Raw genomic sequence first — 21,906 nt, 5'->3', positions numbered from 1 at the left:
AGGGGAGGCATACATGAGGGGGGGTGGGATAGAAGGAGGAGGGCAGGGAAGAAAGTGCTAGTGGTGCCAGACGCAGCGGCAGAAAGAAGCGTACGTACGTGCTTTATCTTAGCGGTGGAGTGTGTGACGTGATATTGCAGCCTGCTTCTGGAGCTCTGCGAGCACCAAGCAAAGCGCGTCTATCCCTCTCTCTCTCTCGCTATCTCCCTATATCACTCTCTCTCTCCCCCCCCCCCTCTCTCTATTGTAACTCACTAGCCCACCAACATCTCACATCCACCCACGACGGATCTTCTTTTGCTCCCCCTTTTTTTCCAGAGGGGGGGTTTGCGCGACTTGCTGGAGAAAACACATCGGTGGGAAAAGAGAATAGAGACGTTAAGTCCGCCGAATTAATGCATGGTAAAACTGTAAGAATTAATTGCCTCTCTTCTTTTCATCACTCCAAGAATTTTTTTCCTCGTCTCTCTCTCTCTCTCTCTCTCTCTCTCTCTCTCTCTCTCTCTCTCTCTCTCTCCCCCTCCCTCGGTGGCTGTTGTGTGTTGTTGCGCTTCGTTTTGATGGGAAAAACCCAGAAGAAGAAGAAGACGTCGGGGATATGAGCGGGTAGACCGGAGTGTAACGCATTTTATTTTCATCCATTGAACCATCTTGTTGCGCCGGACTTCTATTATCGGGAATGGGGAGTATTGATTCACTGGAAGGCTGCAGACATAAATTCTAAAGGATGTGGCCAAGTATGTTGGGAAAATAGCCATAGCTTTCGCAGTGTAAGGTAAGAATATTGTTGTTATTATTATTAGTATCATCATCAGTATTATTCATCTTATTATCATTGCATGGAGCTACTAAAGCCCTTTTTTATGTGTTAAAGTTTCGCCTCCCCCCGTTTAATATGTGCTCTGTCTATTCAACATGATGGCTTCAGAGCTTTTCATCCGCACATTAGTCCAGGGTGCTTAACAGCTGATTTTGTAAGAGCCGAGCTCACTCTCAAGAAGCTCAAATCACTTTCAAGCGCCGAGCGTCGGACTGACACAGCCTGAGATGCAGCCCGTGCCTCTATATGCAGATGTCCTCCCTAGACCGAATAGCTCTTAAATGCCCTGGCAATAAAATCTGCGTCTCTTGACGACCGATGTCTCGTCTCCAGAATACTGATTCCCGTGCAGCCCTGGCCATGCATCTTGCGGAATCGTAGGCTAGATGGACTTATCGCGGCCAAAAGCTTATTTCACTAAACACCACAGCTACAAGTCATGATGTAACTCATATGTCATCCGAACAGTGTGGCGGGCAGGTTTTACCATACAAAAAGAAGTTGGAAACACAAATGAAAATGTATCTATTTTTTGGTATCCATATACCCTACTTTGGCTTTCAACGCCCACACACACAAGCACACGCACACACGCACATGCGCGCACCTACACACATGCGCACACAAGCATACTCAGTTTAAAACAAACACACACACACACACGCACACGCATGCACATTCTGCTGTGACACTGCTCACAGCTGCATTGCCTGTAGGATTAAAGCAATTAGGACATCGCATTGCATTCTCTCTCTCTCTCTCTTTTGCCCGCCCGCGCGCACGGAAACACGCTTAGGCGCGCGGCACACACACACACACACACACACGCGCACGCACACACAGAGAAAGAGAGAGAGAGAGACACTGCACACACTCACACACACAGGCTCTTTATCAAATTGCATTGTCAAATATGTCAAGCTCTGAATTTCGGAGACATGCGGGTCGTGTAGTGAACCGAGAGCGCGCAGAAGAAGATTATCTTCTTCTGCGCGCTCGTGGCTAAGCCACATGACCGGGCGGTGGCACAACGACATGTTCAGTCTGTGAATGGATCTTCCCCACATTGTCTAAGCGTCGTGTGCGGAAACAGGCTAAATCAGGAGAAACACAGCTTGATTTGAAAGAGATCCTGCTCACTGCGTAAAATGAGCAGTTGCTCGTGAATACGGCGCTGACTTTGAAGACCTCTCTCGCCGTCCGCCTCTTGATATCACATATTCTCAACAGCTATATTTGCTTATCTCTAAGGATTGTGCCATAACAAATGCGACCCAATCAATATTGTCTAAATGACTCGCATCAATGAATCCCCCCCCCCCCGCCCTCCCACCCCACCCCATAATAAATACACAGGGACCGAAGCAGCCACAAGGTGGCAATGTTCGCACAAAGTATCGTAATAAGTGAGGCAGGATGGCGACGCTAAAGACATGTTGCTGAGGTTAATGTGCCCCCCCCCCCTCATCCATCTCCATGTCAGGCTGTGATATGAAATGTTTGAAGAACATCAATCGGGCTCTCCATCAACTATGATTACTGTGCTTGTCATGTGCTTAAATAATCCTTTGTGTGACTCTATTCATCTTTCTTTGCAGGCCAAATGACATAGGATGAAGGCTGTTCGAAACCTGTTGATTTATATATTTTCCACCTATCTTCTGGTTATGTTTGGATTAACTGGTGCCCAAGATTATTGGTGTTCCACTTTGGTCAAGGGGGTCATTTATGGATCATATTCGGTGACTGAAATGTTTCCTAAGAACAATACAAACTGTACGTGGACGCTGGAGAACCCAGACCCTACCAAATACAGCATCTACCTGAAGCTATACAAGCGAGACTTGAGCTGCTCAGAATATTCTCTGCTTGCTTATCAGTTCGACCATTACTCACACGAAAAGATCAATGAGTTGCTCAAAGTCAACGAGTCTATAGTGTACCTGTGCGATTCTAAGAATATTTATGTTTTTTTGCTGTATGACAAGAATTTCGTTCAACTACGAAGAGTTTTCCCCTATGATTACAACGGATTGACGCCACAGAAGCTGGATGAGGAGGAGAAGTCTAATGTGGAGTTTTTGGTGTTGAATAAGGCGAGCCCGAGCCAGTTTGGCTGTCAAGTGCTGTGTACATGGCTGGAAAACTGCCTGAAGTTAGAGAAAGGGACAGTGGAGACATGTGGGATCGTGTACACAAAATGCACATGTCCTCAGCACTTAGGCGATGGAGAATCCGAGAGCATGCTCATGCTCAACAACGTGGTTTTACCGTTAAACCCACAAACAGAGGGTTGCTTGTCACCCCAACTACAAGCCGGGCAGATTTGCAATCTGAGTACAGAAGTGAAACGGCCTCCGAAAGAAGGTGAGTATCCAGTCCTCTTCCTCCTTAATGCTGAAATAGATGTAGACTTAATGGCCTACTGTATGCATAGATGCACATGGTAATCATGTAAAAACGTGCACGTCAATCACTCCCTTCTCTGCCTTTATTGCATGTTTGAAGTGTGATGGCCCATGAAACAAAGAACACACATAGATATACAGACTGCAGTCGGCTCAGAAATATGTCAACTTCAAGAACAAAGCTGCCAGAGGAGTTGGGTGTATTAATGACCACAGCTGCACAAACCAAACCACCGACAGGGGTTTTCTTTGGGTTGGATTGAATTCAAAAGGCTGTGAATTTAAAATGGCAATTTCTTTCCAAACACACCAGTAGTGTTAAAATGGCTGCAAATCCAAAGATATTTTCCTGTGTGTTATACATTTATGTCAGTTGTCATCCTTAAAAAGAGCAACAGTGGCCAATGACCGCATCCTACGGATTTTATTGGCATTTACGTCCCATGGAACGACGGATGCAGCAGCGTCAGTTTGGACCACATTACTCATGCAATGCAATATTTAAAACTCATGGATACTTTTCAAGAGCTAAGTCATATCTTTAGCAACTTATAATTAAACTAATATATATATATATATATGTAACTTTTAATAATTTAACAATACATTTTAATAATAGAAAAAACCATTTATTGAATAAAAAGGATTTCAGCATTTTCATAGGGATGCTACTTGTCCTGTGTTGCAGTAGAGCAATGAAACAGGTTGTCCCTGCATGTTCGAATTGAGCAACAGTTACCAGAAAATGGCGTTATCAGCGCTTGTAATACACACGTGCACAAGTGCAATCATTGTACTCCAATACACAAACACACACACACACACACACGTACACACATTAACCAGGAGAGACAGCTCAATGAACAGTCAATAGTAAATGGTAATGATAAGGTCATAATGATTCTGTTCATTAGTGACACGGGGTAGCAGGGGGAGTTTTTGTAGTTAATACAATTGTGTAGCCTTTTGAATTACAAAGGGAGCCCTACTTGATACATAGCTGCTTGCATTTTAACAGAGAACAGAGAAAAACCCCAAAGGAATATGCTGCATACTTCAGAGGTGAGGTGCGTTTACCGTGAGACATAAAGGAGTTGCATTCATCACTGCATACTGAGACAAAAATAATGAGGCAACCTTTGGATTCCTTTTTGGGGGGGGGGATGGAGGAGGAGGGGGGGGTAATGATAGCAGGAATGTTATGGAGCCACCTCCCTTGTGGCACTTATCAAAAATAACAGTTGCTACAACAACCCCCTGGAGAACAGGTGGCAGTTTTCTAATCAAGAAGAACAGGTGAACATTGGATCGCTTGAGTTCAGCTGTTTGGTTGACTCCTGCTGAGTGCTCCATCACATTTTTAGTCCTGATTTTGAAACACATTCATACATGATATTTTTTATAGAACTATTTTATCTAGATGCTACAACAACTAAGGTGCTTTTAATGCTTTTGTAAGATTTACTCCTGCAAATTCCCACATGATTTTTTAAACGGCTAGCCAAGTCTAGTGATGAACTCATTTTCACTTGAGTCCTTAAGCAATAATGCATCCCGTTTCTTATTCAATCTACCATCACAACTCACCCTGCAGTCAAGTAACATCACAAAGTATGACTCAGCTGTGTGTTTCTGTTAGATCATTTCATAATTTAGTGAATTTCATGGTGACGTTCCAATTTACGAGGAAGCATTATGCTTATTTCCACAGAAAGTTCTCTGCTCCAAAATAACATTTGACATTTTTCTATCAGCATGTTAATAACGGATTAAGAGCACAGCTTTTTTTTTTTCCTCCCAGAAGATTTTACCACAAGCTTCTATTTATAGGGTCCTTTGATGGGAGGTTTGAATAAATCCGTTTCCATCTGGATAACAGGGAGATCACCACTGGGTTTAAAAGAGCACAGTGTCTCCTGTGACATCACGGCGACAGAGTGGGTGTTCCTGATGAAGAATAAAGCATTACAAACAGTCGACAAGGGCTCCATTTGATAAAATCGCCTGTCTTTGATCTTCTCAGTTCCTGGTAGAGGACGGCTTCAGAGCACATCAAAGAAAAGCAAGACTGGGGGATCTATAGTCCAGCCGTGCCATTGAAATGCCCCCCCAGTGGTCCACACACTGAGGATAACAACATGTTAAAGGTTAAAGCTCTTACTATTTAAGGTGATTATGCAGACAAAAGGACACACCTCAGTCCTTAATATTGTGACATTTTGAAAACCACACTGACACAAGGAAATCCTAAGCAATTGTACTACTCGGATGACGCATTTATGCAGTTATATTTGTATCACATTCTCCCATTTCATGAATACAAGTTGTAAAAGGCGGCAGCACAGTGACACTCGCAGCAAGACAGATTGAAATCTTTGTTATTTTTTTTCCTTTGTGTTCTGTATTCATGTGGGTTTCCTCCAGACATGGGAGTGGAGTGGGCAGAGGACTCTGAGCTGACCAGAGGTGAATGAATGACTGTCAGTGTCAGCTCTAAAGGGGTGAATCATTTGCTATCTCACGATTTCAAATCTCGGGGTCCTGATTTGTGATTCAAAATCAATTCTCGATAAAAAACTGAACGATAATATCTTACAGTTTTAGCATTTAAAGGACACAGTCTCTGATTTGTTCCCAAATCCCCAAATGTCAGAAGATGGAGGTTTTATCCATCTTCCAAATCGAATAGATCATTTAAATGTTATGTGAAAGGAGCTCTAACAAAACAAAGAGGTATATTTTGGCTAACTGCAAGATAGATGTTCATTGATGTTTTTAACATTTTAAATTCTGGATTCTTGGAGGCTGTGACTTGATTCAGTAATAGAAATAAAATCAAAACATTACATGTATCTATTTATACTCACCCCTAATTATTTGATGCCCTGGTATTTTAAAAAGACATATCAAGAAGCATTCAGTTGTCAGAGAGAAACTACCTCCAGATATTTAAGAGATATCTGCTCCTCCCCGTCCAATCCTGTGCCGATGCCGGTGTCTAGATGTATGGGAGCTTAAAATCCTCAATTCACAATGCCCCGTTCAAATCATCCACAAATTGCACTTAGCTTTGGAAAGAAAACAACATCATGAGACATTGTCTTGTTTTGTGTCTCAGCATGCTGCTCTGCCTTTGGCTAAGTCTTTGTTTGGTTGGGTTGGCGCTTGCCCGTTTTGAAGGATCAGGGTCAAGGAGTCTCATTGTTTGAGAGAAATGTGCTTGGTTGCATATCCTCTAAGGTGTTTATTTTATTTTATTTTAAATTTATTTAACCAGGAAATGCCTCATTGAGATTAAAAATCTCCTTTACAAGAGTGTCCTGGCCAAGACAGCAGCAGCAGCACGTCACACAAAGTTCCATACAATACAACATAAAACAGTGACAGACAATATATAAAACGAAAAACAAAATCACAGCATGAATAAAACCAAAACTAAGACTCAAGCCAACACAACCCAGTTTACACAGGAGCACATACCTCCGTCATATAAAACATCTACAGCTAGATGAATTTCCCTGGTAAAGAAGCCTTGAACAGCGATGCTCATGTCCAGATGCCTTCTTTCCAGTACACCTGTTCCCTCAAATAATATCACTGTAAAGCCTATTCTACAAATAATTTTAAAATGGAAAGGGTGATCTTTTATTATCAAACATTAGAAATAGAATAGAAGAATAGAAATATACTTTATTAATCCCCAATGTTAGATATTTCAGTTCATGTAACTGCGGCCACCTCTGGCCCCTCCCCCCTTCCCATTTCCATGGAGTCATTGACTTACGGTGGGAAAAGGTGATACATGGGACAGTGACAGCAAGATGCTTTCTGGAGATAAAGGTTAATAATTCTCTTTCAAACCCGATTACGCTACAAAGAACTGAATCTCATAAGTGTGTAAAATATTCAAATAAATATTTAATGAGTCGGCAAAGTGGGCCTCTAAACTCATTGTTAGTACAATAAGTAGGTTATAAATGACTACAGATTTGATTTCCGATCCTCTGTTTGGTTTGAAATAGCTCTATATTGAAAACTGATTTGACTCTTACATGCTTGTCAAATAAAATATATTTTTATTTGACAAGAACTACCACTAAACCGACAAGCAGGAAGTCATTTAACATGTCATAATGGTAAATACCAAATGTTTTCTTATTATCTAACATATCCACTCTAAGACTAAATACAGATGCATATTTGTGCAGTTGCAGATGCTTATTTGATCATTGCCGTTTCAGACGACATGGAGCATGTGCCATGTGGAAAATGGCAATAGGATTTTATTGGCAAATGAAATGTGTGTGAAGCGTTTGTAGAGTATTCTGAAACTGGGCACTTCGCAGATGATGGAAAACAGGCTTCCGGACGCGCGTGGATTAAGTTATCAACATTTAATGGCAGGAAGTGTAGAACAAACATTCAAGGTGCTCTTCCTCGTGTCCCGGCTCCCGGCTCCTCCCGGGAGCTCAGCCTTGCGGCCTCGACGATTACCTGTGGAAGAGAGCGCGATCTCTCTAAAACACGGAGTTTCTTCTCACCGGTCGAAACGTCACTTCCGGTCCAGTCGCTTTCACAATAAGAGTCCCGTCTTGTTATTGTCCGCATTAAAGTCACTTTCACAATAAAAGTCCGTTATTGTAAGTCACTTCACGGAATTCAACTGGCCTCGTCAATCTATAATACTAACATACAGTCACTCTCATGCAATATACATTAATTCTTGCCATTTACATTTGCATAGAGTAAAACATTACCCCTATGCTTCATAATACATTAATAACAATATCAATATTCTCCCTAATATTTTCTATAATAATATCTTTCTATATGTATTAATTTAAAACATAAGACCTCTGCAGATGTTATCAAAATAAACTATTACAACTTAACACGTTCTAATGCACTGACACCTGCCAAAATCCTGAGCACTGCAGCAGCTCAGCCTCGCTGCCTCACATAGTGAGGCCTTTTATTCACTTTGGATCTCAGTCAAGTCACTCAGTAGTCACACTGCATTATGCTCACCCCCATTGTTCAGTACACTTGGAGGCCATTTTAGTTCCAATTCAGTGAAGGAGAAGGCTCAGCTCAACAGCACCGAATCAGTTTAATCTTAGGCATGCATTAATTGGCTTTAGCTGTAGTCGATATCTTGAATATCTCATGTCCCGATTCCCCCTGGGCGAGATGATTCTGCTGTTAACATTGTTCTCATGTTCTGCTCTTGGATTTGAAGATGTCTGGATTCTCCCTCTGGATTCTCCCTCTGGTTTTGAAGCTATGTCTACTGTATTGATGTTTCTGTATTCAACCTCTCGAGGCAGCTGTGTTGAGATGGAAATGCTAAAGAAATGTATTAAGGAATAAAAGGTCAAAGCAACAAGCACGAGGCCCATCCATTGTTTTTGGTCATTATGTTTTGCCTTTAAAAAAAAAGAAAAAAGAAAAGAGGACAGTGAAGGAGGTGGATTGATTACGTTTTATGCCGTAATCAATTACATAGCTTTTGGTGGATTCCAGTCAGTTTGTGAAACTGCTAAAATTAGGTCAAGCATTACACCACGATCTGCAAGAGTGTGATTCTTTGGAAAAGATAATGGAGTCTGGAAGTGAGTGAGCAACTCATTTTTGTGCATGTCTCAAAAATAAACATGTATAAGTTCTTCAATTGGCAAAGTCTCTGGGTATAACAATTAATGAGGCTCTGAGGTGATTCAAGATATTTTACAAAGCAATATAAAACCACAAAATCTGTTTAAAGTTCTGCTTAAATCTCTCACACTGTCACAGATGGATGACAATGGGCTCTTTGGAACCACAAAAGTCTACAATTCCGTAACCATTACCACTTTATCATACAATAAAGTATAGCGTCCACTACATGCGTCATGGCATGGTTTTAATTGTGCATGCAAGTCAAAGGATTAAATAGATAAAAACGAGTACGGTTATGTATAATAGCAAGAAGCACTTTATTAAAATGGCTCTATTTAAGGCCTTGAAAACCTCTTTTATCAAATTATTATTAATATTAATACAAAATAATGGTCCAACATAAACAATACAATTATTTGCCGAATTTATTAATTTCACAAAAGGGTGGAGCCACAACCGAATGCTGTGTGCTGTTTGTATCATGCTCTATAAATAAAGACTTGGAACTAGCAACCAAGACCATGTACTCATGTTTACAATGTTTACTAAGGTAATACATCACATTAAGTCATTTTCTTATGGACTTCTTTACTAGCAGATTCCCCTGATCCCTACTTGAAAGAATGCAAGTTTAAGGTACTTCTGCATAAGCTTTACTTTTCAGAACAGGGGGTTTAATTTCAGTTGTAAAGCATACTTCTTAGTTCTAGCTCTGGTATTTGATGTTCATTGTAGGACCAGCCTTGATGCTCACAATGATAACACAACATCTGAAAGTGATAACGCTCCACTATACCCAGACCGTGTAATGCAAACTGTCTCAGAGTAAATTAAAATATTGTTTGTGTTTTCAGACATGAAGAAAGTGTTACAAAAATATTTACATTAATACATTATAAGTTAAAATGGCCCTCACATAATGGAACCCATAGATCAGAGTTTGTAGGATGACATTTTTCATTTGTGTAGCGACATACACAGCAGAAAGCTCATCCCTGACTAGTCTCCCATTGACAGAGCTATTTCCACAGCGATGTGTCAGCGCCAAAGAAAAGTCTGGCTGCACACATTACCAATCTTGTAGAGGGGAAAATATGCTCCGATATGTTTGTATTCATTTAAACCAATCACAATTGCTGCTTTAAGCACAGCATGCAGCAACGGTGACCTTTCGAAATAGATATCTCCTTTTACGCACAGATAGCGGAAAGGACGGAGCGAATGAAACGTGGAATGCATCGTCAATTTCAGGTTTATACCCACAGTCAACATCCAGTGTGTAAGAGTAATCGCTGACAGTCTCTCTGTGATGTTGGGTGGCTATAACTACTCTTGGACTCTTCCCCCAACATTACAACATAGCAAAAATCATACGGAAGTGGAAATGAGTATCTGTTTCTTGCCTTAAAAAAATACTAAATGACATGGTTTCTTGTTATTTGGTCCAACATTTCTTCAGATCGGGAGATCCTTTATTTAACATATGTGTCCGTTGTAAGAAATAATAACTATATGCTGCTGCACTTTTATTCACAGAACTTTATTTAATAAATTCTGACACTGACAATTACATATCAGAGCAAAGTACCTGTAAATTGCCTAGAAAGGCTCAAACCTACATTTCTTGATTTAGTGCCTCAACCCAGAGCCTATCTCTATCACTTGTGTCGTGTCATGGATGTGACAAGTCAAACCTTTTTAGCATTTTGGCCGAGAAATAATAAGGTCCAGTTGTAACAAAATGTGAGTAGCAGTTCTTTCCCATAATAATGTCCTATTCCATCAGGAATCGTAATCAGAGTAATGGGTTACATTATGAAGTATCAAATTCTCTGATGAGGCAGCCACACCTCTTGTCCTCCAAACTGTGGTGCGACACAGCTATAGTCCTGTATAAGCAATGAGGAAACGTGCATTTCTAATTTATTAGTGTGCGTATTTTACCTGAATCCATGTATGGTGTTAAGAATTTCAAACAGTGGTAGATTTGTGTGCCTCTATATCCACACTGCACCAGCGCCCACAGCTACTCATAAATTATTCTTGAAATGACACAGACCACTCAAGCTCTTCTAAAACTCTTTTTAGTTTTTTCTATTAAATGCAAATAACACAATCCAACACATTAAAACTTCTACTGCATTGTCGACAAGTCTGACATTATCTATCTATCTATCTAGCTATCTATCTATCTATCTATCTATCTATCTATCTGTCTGTCTGTCTGTCTGTCTGTCTATCTATCTATCTATCTATCTATCCATCTATCTATCTAACATAAGGATCATCCTCTTTAAAAAAAAGACATTTACACATAGCATGTAGTCTTGTTAGATTATGGCAATGCAAATGACTGTTTTGTGTCATAACATTTTTTAATAAGCCTTTGGTAAAGCACTTTATCATAAATACCTTGTTTTTCCACTGCAGAGACCTCAGTCTACATCCCATCATGTAGCGCAGTGGGGCTGAATCTATTTCCTTGTAATGTGTGCATGGCTGTCGCTGACGCCGCTCTTTGTCGATTGCTCTGTACAGTATGCTCCGGTGCTGTTTCATCACCACAACAGCAATGCATACTTATCATGACACATTTCCATTTATAATCGCATGTCTAGCTTTGACATGTTAGCATCCAGTCTCGATTTTAAAATGTATGAGTTGAAGATAAGTGGACCTTAAAAATCAAAGGAATAGCAACTGTTGTGCTCTTGTTTCCTTTGACTTCAAAAAGGTTTCTACATGAATGCAAACAACAAGTAATGAGCCTATGTAGATGAAGAAGACTGTCTCATGTTCTTATTATACAAATTAGATTTGTTCACTGCCATCATATGCATAATTCAGTAGTAACCATCATTTCTGATTTCCTGCCATAATAAAGAAAATTATTGCTGCAGTCTTGTTCAGGAAAAAAAGAAGGAACACCATGAACTTGTTTATAACTACAACTGAGTGTTACATGATGGTTTGGTATATTTGCTTCACAGCAGAAAGAAACAATTCAGTTTATTGTAAAAAACAACAACTAAAAAGAACAATTACAATAGTGATTATCATGTGACAAAAACATTCAGGAAGCAAAATCATTCAGAGTGGGCCTTTAGCAACCGCTCTATTCATCTTTCTAAGGAAACATTCACAAACTCGTGAAACAAGGGTGAGTTTTTGAAGCTTTTAGGGTGAAAGAACACTGTCAGATGTCTTGAACATTTCTTATAATTTATAACAAAAACATATTTTAACTTTTTTGTGGGCTGGCTTAATGTGGTACATTTCATAAAGCATTGAGTGTGCACCGCCAGAGATGTCCATATCATGTACGTTATGCACTGACTTCAGCCTCTCAGTTGCATGTGCCTGCATTTCAACCCAGTTAGTTTTGACCTGTCACTGGATGGCTATTTAAAACCACAGAGGAGATGCATTTTGCATAAACATCCTCCCACAAAACCTGGTAAATGAGTCTGTCACTCAAAGACACTGTCCCCCCCCCGGCAGTCGCTGTGCCGAGGATGTGTCTTTGTGCAGCTGTCATGGATGCTGCCTTTAAACATACATGGTAAACTATGTTCTAGGGCAGCATACACAATTACATCATTAGAGTCGCATGACAGCACCAGGTGATATGTACACGTTCATCAGGGACGAAAGAAAATTAATTGTATTTCATTATAATATTAATCAAGAACTGATACAAGTTATTTTTGAAGCATTAACTGTGGAATGCAGTTATATTATTAAGGGTACGTTTTAAAAGTAAAGACCACTGATTTGTATGATTTTCCTTGAATCCCAGATAGTCCAAAATACTTTCTCCTCACGCTCGGATCATAAAAATCCAAATGACCTTTCCAGGGTTTCTTTTGGTTTTTGCTTATGGGAAAGAAGAGAATGGACAAGAAAGACAAGCTAGAAATGCACACACAAGCACACTCAGGCAGAAATTACCAATTAGATGTAAAATAGTAAATAAAGCAACAATAATAACCTAATTAACTCAAGGACCAACAAGTAAGTCTAATTAAGTCAGACTTAAGAGGGGTGCAGTATGCATAGTGCATAGTAAGCTGAACTAGTGATCCAACAGTTTTCAGCAACTATTTTGGAATGGTACGACAATGTTTTGCTGCTATTACTTAATAAAATACTTAAATAAAATTATTACGATTGCAAATCAATGGAAAAATGGTTTTGGTACTCTTTCATTGTGGTTGTGTTACTTACTTAAAGTATAGCATATTAAGTGCATACTTTTGAAGGAAGAGTCTTTCGAATGGCACAACCAACCTTTTCAGTAATGGCAATCACTATCTAACAACTGACATTTTATGAATCTTTCAATGGAGCAGTGTGAGTATTCAGCATCTCTCCCTGTTAGGAAAAGGGTTATGTAACATAGAATGAGATTCAGAAATGTTCACTTCGCTACACTCTTGTCTAAAACTCTCTGTCCATTTCACAGATAGACGATAAAGATGATAAAGTGTGACATGCAATGCTGATGACAGGTATTATTTTAATAATTGGTAAAACAGTGGAATCAATTAAATTGCATCACATTTATACATCCATCTGATTTACATTTGTTTTGTACTGTTATTAATTGTATGACTCTGAAAAGGATCTACAGTAATATAACCTTTGAGGATGGATGTTGTTCTCTCCTCTCAATGATATCTGGCATATCCAGGATGGACTCAGACTATTTCATAAAGTCTGACCACTTGGGACCTTTATTTATAAATCATATCTTAACCATAATGACCAGATTGGAGAATAATGTCTCTACATGGTGTGTGTCAAAGTGTGCCTGTTCAAGTCAGATTTAAAATGTCCTTTAAACCACTGCCAGCCAGCACGCAACACTGATGTCACATTCAGCGTAACGGCAGGGTTTTGCACCTCAACTAGATATTGTTATTGCATAAATAGAGAGACAGTTTATCTCGATTCCTCATCTGGCTTGCTCTATGTTGGTCTGACTCTGGTCTGCCACCAAGACATCTTCTTAACCCTAAATGTAGCAACCAGCGCAGATAGCTTAACGATGCCTGCACATTCAATTTCCAATTAATCACTGACAAATAGCAGTGTGCACAGCTAGTTCTGAAATTGGATTGAAGACACAAATGTGATTTTCTAGCTGTCTGGATATTGTCTGTCGAATAGCTTTCATCTGTAAATGCATACAATCTCATCTATATAGACTTGTGTTAAGGCCAACCAATAGCATGGTGGGATGGAGGACCCCATTTGTTAAGGATTGGTCATCTTTAGGCAACTAAAAGTCCTTATAAAGGAAAGTTTGTGCTCATGGGTGTCCACAGTCTTGCGAGTAGCGGTACTTGAAATGTTAACAAAGTGTCCTTGAGCAAGAAACGGAACCCCCAGTTGCTCCCCTGGTGCTTCACTGCAGCCCACTGCTCCTTAATAACTAAGGATGGGTCAAATGCAGAGAATAATTTCCCCACGGCGATCAATTAAAATGTAAATTAATTTTTTTTCTTCTTTAAAAAATATATTAACCAGGACACTATCTATACCAGAGAATTATAACATTTGCCAATTATCACGTAAAAAGCACTGCGGAGGCTGGTGGAAATACCATTCCAGTATTAACCAAAGTATGGGACATATTCATATGTTAACCTAATAATGATAGATGAAAAGTCAGGGGAATCCCCCATGTCTGTGCCAAGTTCCATGGCAATCCATGCACTAGTCATAAACTTATAATATTTCACCCAGGACAAAGGTGGTTGAAATTATGGTTGGGTTTCGGCAATGACAATTACTTGGTTATGGTTGGGAAAAGACTGCCGTTATGGTTAATGGTAAATGTAGTGCTAATGTTCACTACCTGAACAAACAACCCATGCTTTTATTTTCTCAGAGAGAATAGTTTTTGTTTTCCAGCATTAATTTAACAGCAACCTACAACGTCCTCAAATAAAGAACCATTATTTCTGTCATATTTTAGAGACCTTAATTGCCCTATATGACTATAAATATATATAATCCTGAATAGTTAATTTACTCGCGATTTTCTTGAATTCTAAATGGCAGCATTAGTGGGAGATCTCTGAACACAGCAAGATGACCAAATCACACTCCACCAAATTAGTGAAAGTCTGCAGCATAGAGTCCATTCAGCCAATACGGAAGTAATATCAGATGGTTAGATGGTCTCTGCAGTATAGTATTAAAGAGAAAGAGCTTCAGAGCACAGGAGCCATAATGAAATGTGACAGATAAATCAGAAGCACTTGGTAGATGGCTTTGGATTACAAAATCAATAGTGTATCAACAGAGCTAGTCTAAACTTCCTAGACCAGCTCTCTTTTAGGAGAGCCTCCAGTGAAAGCAATCGGGTGGTTTTTTATCCCCTGACACTGCGGTTTTTAATTATACTTTTTTTAAAGACACAAAACACTCTCTCGTACATTTGAAAAATAAAAGCAATTATGCGGATGAGTGTGAGAAAGTGCGTCACTCTCTTTGTCATCTCAGATCACCTAATTACTTGTCAGAAAGTCTACAGCAGCACAGGGTTCTGAGAATTACAAACGGCACACACACACACACACACACACACACACACAGTGTAATCTCACCAACTATAAATCCTTCATTTGGCCTTTTGGTGAGTGACAAAGACGTAAATGTGTCCTCTGGGTGTGTTCAGTACGTTGTGGCATCACTGTGAGGGGCGAGTTTGGCTGCAAACGGGCATTCCTCTCGAATAAGACCCTGACAAAACAGTGATTTGCTACTTTGTGTAAAGCTATACACCATAAAGAATTAACTATATATTTCTTGTATGAAAGCTGCAAATAGAAACATACATATATAAATCACCTGGTAAACCTGAGTCTAGTTGTAATGATTTTGCCCTGTAACACTCTGGATTGAAGCTCCCATGGTTGAGTTCATCTGTTATTATAGTCTTATATACAGTATATAGACCTATTATTGGATTACGCAAGAGGTCAACCAAGCATAGTGAGTGGCTATCGGCGCTCCTTCCACCCTACCTCCCTCGTGCGACGCAAAGTCTTCATTGCTGGTAACTGTAGACCTGCTGTGACATTAGTAACCATGCTCCACGTAATCGTTGCACTTTCTGGTTATTTTAATTTTAAGTATGACATCCCACAAAGCTGACATATAAAGCAGCAGCAGTAATAGCAAATGTTCTGCTAATGTCATTAATTTTAACTATGAGACAACGTATGGTGTTAGACAAGGTTGGCTTTAGTCAAATCCCAGTAGAATTCAACATTTAAATCCATGTTAATTGAATATGGACAAATGCAAATAAGTTATTTGAAGGTATGAAGAATTAACTAGCATTAATATTTAATATTATAATCATTCTACTCCATGGTAGACTTCAGGATCAGGATGTAGCATCAGCAGCAGTCATGACTAGGATGCCACTGTAGTTAGTATAATCTAAAGAAAGTAAATCCACATAATGAGCACTTAGCCGTCCAAGTGCTCATTATATGGATTTGACCTCTCTTTTTGTTATCTTTAATTTGTTAATTGTTAATGTGGCCTCCATTTGATTAGGTCTTGACAATATCAAAGGATAATTTTGGTTTACAATTTACATGGACTAGCATGGATTATCTTCAATTTGTTTGTCCTATTGGGTAATTTATGCCACTCTCAGTATGATGTAAATCAAATATGGCCGCCTTATAAATGTCGTTCACTTCTGTAACCTGTTCAGTCTTTGATTTGGTGCATTCAAAGACGCCTTTGTGTCCCAAGGAAACATTAATAGTTCATTTCTATGTGTAAAGCAGTTTTAAAATCCTTTGATTTTGTCTCTTTGAAAGGTACATCTATGAAAAGAGGTCATGTACAAAGCTGCTTTCTAAATGTGTTGAATAAAGCTAATGAATTCAAAGCAAATGGAAGCAAAGTGATGTTGTAGAGAATAATCACTCTGTGATTCTTACCCAGCTTTTGAGCCTCATTGCTTCATTTGTTTTAAATTCAGAATTTAACAGTTGCTCTCATTACATTACATTGCATGTCATTTAGCAGACGCTTTTATCCAAAGCGATTTACAATAAATGCAACAACCAAGAGTACAAACTCAGAACGACAAGAATCCAGAAAGTAAAATTTCTTCAAGAAAGTCGAACTACTAAAGTACCAAAAGTAATACCATGAGTAATACCATAAGTAATACCATAAGTAAGAGCCATTTCAGTGCGACTGAAGTGATAATCTGTGTTTTTATCCAGATATAGTCGGAAAAGATGTGTTTTTAGTTACCTCTCTAATCCTTTATCAAGTTATTTATCTGTTGTATGATCTTCAGTTTTTTTTACCTTCATTAAGCTTATTTTACAACATCAGTAGTTCTTGTCTAAGGGCCCCTTTCTCTTACATATATCAATGCAGTGATGATGGATGCAATAGTCATTGGTCATCCTGGAACCTCAGTTGGCTAATCTCCAGCTCACTGTGACAAGTATGAAAAATCTCCCCAAATGGTTTATGGATCTCTTCAATTAGCACAACAAAGGAAATATTTGATGCAGTTGATGAAATAAATAAATACTGTACCACAATTTTGGTTTACAATTTTTTTATTTCTAAATGTATTAATTGAAGCATCTATATTTGATGCTATCCTATTTCAAATGCTGGAGCACAGCGGATATCAAGCCATCGTGCAGGGGTAATATAAAAAGTTAAATCACACTGGTTTATTAATGTCTTGTTTTTGCATTGATAGCAGATAGATTTTTGCAGCAGCAAAGATGGAAAGTTTACTACAAATTAAACATTTGATCTGAAAATGTGAAATTACTGAACTTTATAGAAGTGAAATATACTTGTCATGACAGAAGGATGAAGATGTATTCTCTGCATGTTTTATCGGTATGGCAAATTTAAGTGTTTGCTAATACGTTTGAAATAACAATATTGAGCAAATCCTCATTGTTGTGTGTGTGCAAATGTGTTTAAGAATGCCGGTGACCATGGAAACCATTGCAGCAAATGGATCATGCATTCAGAGACAGCGGTGCCGTACCACAGTCTCTTTAATCATCATTCATACTGAAGGATCCACAGTTTCTTTACACACACAAGCACTCTCTTCATAAAGCAAATGCTCCCTCTTTAATGAATAGTAAAGGTGACCCTGCTGTTATGTCAAAACCTGGTGAAATGAAATGTAAATTGACTTTGCAGTGGGCTTTTCCCAACAACCGTCTCTCCACAAAGGGAGTAGAAGATGAGTAGATGTATGACAATAAAAATGTAAACCGTATTTTTGCCCACGTCAGAGCCAAACAAATATCATACCACTGAATTTAGTACTTTTGCCTCGGTACATGGAAAACAGATCTGAGCACACAGTACAAATTAACTTTTCTTCAAAACAAAACTACAACACTTCAATTAAAAATCCCCCTGCAAAAATGTACTTTATCTTGTATAATTTGAGTCATACCATTTTTTTTCTTCTTTCTGAAATACAATGACGACAAATGTTATTGAGACAAAGATTATAGAGATTATACTGTACTTGTCAGTCGCGCATGTGCATTAGGAGTAGCGTTAATAATGGCAGGAAGAGGTTGGAACTTTCTTCAACCTGTTTAAGATATGCAGCAAAACTCCCAATATTAGTCACGTCTTTATTTGCATGAGCAACCAAACAGATTAGTTTGATCATTTATTTGCTGCATCATAATTAGGGAACGATTAGCAATAGCCACAACCTAAGGATAAAATATTTTCTTCTTTAAAATGTTTGTATAAAAAAAATGTTCAAGAAATAATAAAACACTCTCAGGATGAATCATGACTAATTGCTAGGATTTAACTTGTTTAACCTTTCAAACAAAAATACTATAGTTTTCAAGTGTAATTTTACTCTTAGAAACCTTCATAACAAACAAAAGGCCCTTTTAAAGTTTAAAGTGTGTACAATTAGTGCTGCTGCAGGGCTACTGAGCAGTGATTGAGGCACCAACACCTGGAACTGCTCTGTGGGATTTACTATTCAATGGGCACATTTATATGAAGATGACTATGCCCTCCAGTGCTTTCACGCAGCAGTGATCTAAAGCTCTCATTTAGCAGGTGCTTTGGAGCTTTTGAGATCCTCCTCTGCTCCTCAGACCATCTTGCCTAACCATCAGCTCAGCGGTGTCCAAAGCCCGACTGTTGTGATGTTGACTCAACAGTTAGTGAAGTGCAATAATTACAGCTTTCTTCTCTGATGTGAGGTGACAATTAGAGGAAGGGGGTGAAAAAAAGAGAATTAGCAGTCAGAGTGAAAGAATAAATACTTTGCCATTTGGCAGAGTGAACACGCGCATGCTGAATCGCGGTGAGAAAAAAAAAAATCTAAGGATTTTGTAAACATTGTTCTTTGTGGGTGTCAAGCGATGCAGCGTTGCCATTTTGTTCCTACTGGCTCCAGATAAGAGATAAGGCCTGAATATATTTCCATACTAACACGGAGGCTTATTGCGTTGCCTTTTGTCTTGCACTCTCACTTTGGAAATTACAGACTTCCCCTTAGCTTTGTGTCTGTACAGTGTAATCAACATCTTTAATGTCAGCACGGCCCGATATCTCTGACCCAAGTCAAATGAAAAATAGTGGCTGAAGACGCTGACTTTCGTTATCAGTGTCCTGAGCAGACTGAGGCATTGCATTAAGCCTCTGAGGCCAGGGTCAGTGGGCGGATGCAGAGATTGCTTAATGTCTTAATGTCAACGCTTATCTTAGCAGCATGTTCCAAAGTATCCACGTCCGTGTGACCCTATTATGGTAAATTTGCATCCATGTGACCTTAATGTTTAATCCATAAAGTGAATTTCACCCTCCATTTGCCATTGCAGTCTCCACCCTCCAGTCTGCACTGCAATTTAATAATTTGCACATCTTACAGATTGTTGATTGAAAGTGTCTTTCTTAGAGCTATATTAGCTCTGACATACTGTATGTTGCCGGTATAGTAGTAAAGAGTGGACGAGTGACATTAATGAGTTACAGATTATTGGTGGATACGTTCCCATAGCACCACTGCTGGTTATAAGAAGAAATGAAAGGGTTGAATCAATAGCAGATTCAAACCGTCCAGAAAAGCTATTTCCTCAACCAGCTTCTTACTAAGAGAGGTGGTCCATGAGACTTTGGGTTATTTAGCATTAAAATGTCTGTACTATTCGGTCTAAGGCTATTTTTACAAGTCAGAAGTAGGCAGCAAAGAGAAGGGGTGTTATTACATACCCTGCAAATAATGTTTGAATTAATTAAGACGACAGTTGGCTTGCTCATTGTGACAACTCCATGGCCGTCACCCGTGGGTTTCCCCCAAAGCACCAGAGATTCGATACCAATACCGGGATATTTGACAACATACTTTATTTTCCAGCAGACCGCACAATGGCACCTCTGCCCACTCTGATCTAAACTGCTCCTTTTATGAGAGCAGCGTCGGCTGCTGACTGATTGCCAATCAGCCCCACAGCTGCCACCCCCCCCCCCCCCCACCACCGCCCGTAGGTTAGGCTGGGGCTCCATCCGGCTTAACCTAATCCCCCCCCCCCCCCCCGAGAGCTTGGGCGGAGGAGGGGGCTCTGGGGAACCGGACTCAGGACGAGTGGGCTCTGGAGTCGGCCGGGATGGGGAGCTGAAGCCCGCCAGGACGGGGAACGGGGAACTGGGACCGGCCGGGATGGAGACGGGGCAGGGGTAACTGGCACCTCCGACAGGACCCGGGCATCAGGGGTCGGCAGCACTGACGGGTCACGGGGAGCAGCGGCCAGCCACAGCTGCTCGAGGGCGCTCGTCTGCCTCGCAGCCAGATCCTGGAGGCCCTCCAGGAGCTGGCGGTTAGCCTCTGCCTGGTCCCGCTGCATCGCCTGGATCCAGCCCAGCATCTGCTCCAAACCTCCGCATTGCTTCTCTGGCTGGTCTGGCTCCAGGTGCTTTTTTTCTCCAGGGGGCCGTCACGTTGGGCTCCACTGTAATAGGTGTGGGTGTCGGCGGGGCATGATTCAGAGCAGCACACAGGAGTTCTGTAAACTCAATTGATTATTTTATTTAATTGCAGAGAGTATCGCCGGCTTGTCTCCGTCAGCTCCTCGCGTCTCCGTCAGCTCCTCGCTCCTCTCGTTCACCAGCTAGCTCTGCTCTTATAGGAGAGAAAACAGAACCAAATTGAGCACACCTGAGGCCACTTGGCCATCCCGGCACCGTTCCTTGAGCCACACCTCCGCCTCACCCACTCTGCACCTGTGCTTACGTACACCCCGCTGCCACACTCATTAAAACATTTATTGTCACCGGTTCAACACTTTGAACCAGGTTTTTAGGAGATTTTTTTTGTGTACGATTGTAAAGTATAGTATTGTACAATGTGTATCTTGCTATTAAATGATTAGCCAATTAATTGATAAATTAATCAACAGAAATCAAAGATGGTTGATTAGTCATTGAAGCCATTTGTCCAGTAAACATTTCAAAGATCAGCTCATTTTCGATTCTCAAATTTGAGAATTGTATATCATTGGGTCTTAAACATCTTTGAATTGTGGATTGTCTATTGAACAAAGCAAGCTAATTGAAGACGTCACCCTGTGCTCTTTAAAATCAAAAATCTATCTCTGTCTACATTCTCGCATTTTACAGACTAAACAGAGTAAGACTTAAGATGCAAGTCGTTCTGACAGCCCTCTACATCTTAGACGAAAAAGATGGCCCTAGTGCAGTAGATAATTTTTTGCACATACACACACAGGTGAAGGCGGGCATACATGTCCACACAGTCCCAAATAGTAAAAGACTCAATATTGTGTAGATTAGACAAGATCAAGATGACATGACCGGACTGTTATCGAACTATAATGAAGACAATGGTCTTAGTAACGTGTCACATACAGTAGGTGCCAAATAGGTAGAAATATGTACTGCAAAGGATGATGATCGGATAATGATCAAAACCACTCAGTGAGAGAATTAGAAATCAGT

General features: G+C 40.0%; 1 protein-coding gene across 3 annotated transcripts in view; it reads left to right on the top strand.

Moving 5' to 3' along the window:
- Positions 1–509: 509 nt before the first annotated feature.
- Positions 510–21,906, top strand: part of adgrb3 (adhesion G protein-coupled receptor B3) — a 113,831-nt gene continuing 92,434 nt past the window's right edge. For all 3 annotated transcript variants that reach the window (XM_056436102.1, XM_056436103.1, XM_056436100.1), the window contains exons 1-2: positions 510–775; positions 2,419–3,187. In XM_056436102.1, coding sequence (XP_056292077.1) covers positions 2,434–3,187 — 754 coding nt within the window. In that variant the 5' untranslated portion in view covers positions 510–775; positions 2,419–2,433. The remainder of the gene's footprint in view (positions 776–2,418; positions 3,188–21,906) is intronic.

The sequence above is a fragment of the Pseudoliparis swirei genome, chromosome 17 (genome assembly GCF_029220125.1).
Source record: "Pseudoliparis swirei isolate HS2019 ecotype Mariana Trench chromosome 17, NWPU_hadal_v1, whole genome shotgun sequence".
Classification (NCBI taxonomy): domain Eukaryota; kingdom Metazoa; phylum Chordata; class Actinopteri; order Perciformes; family Liparidae; genus Pseudoliparis; species Pseudoliparis swirei.
This window is presented reverse-complemented; position numbering and strand designations above follow the sequence as displayed.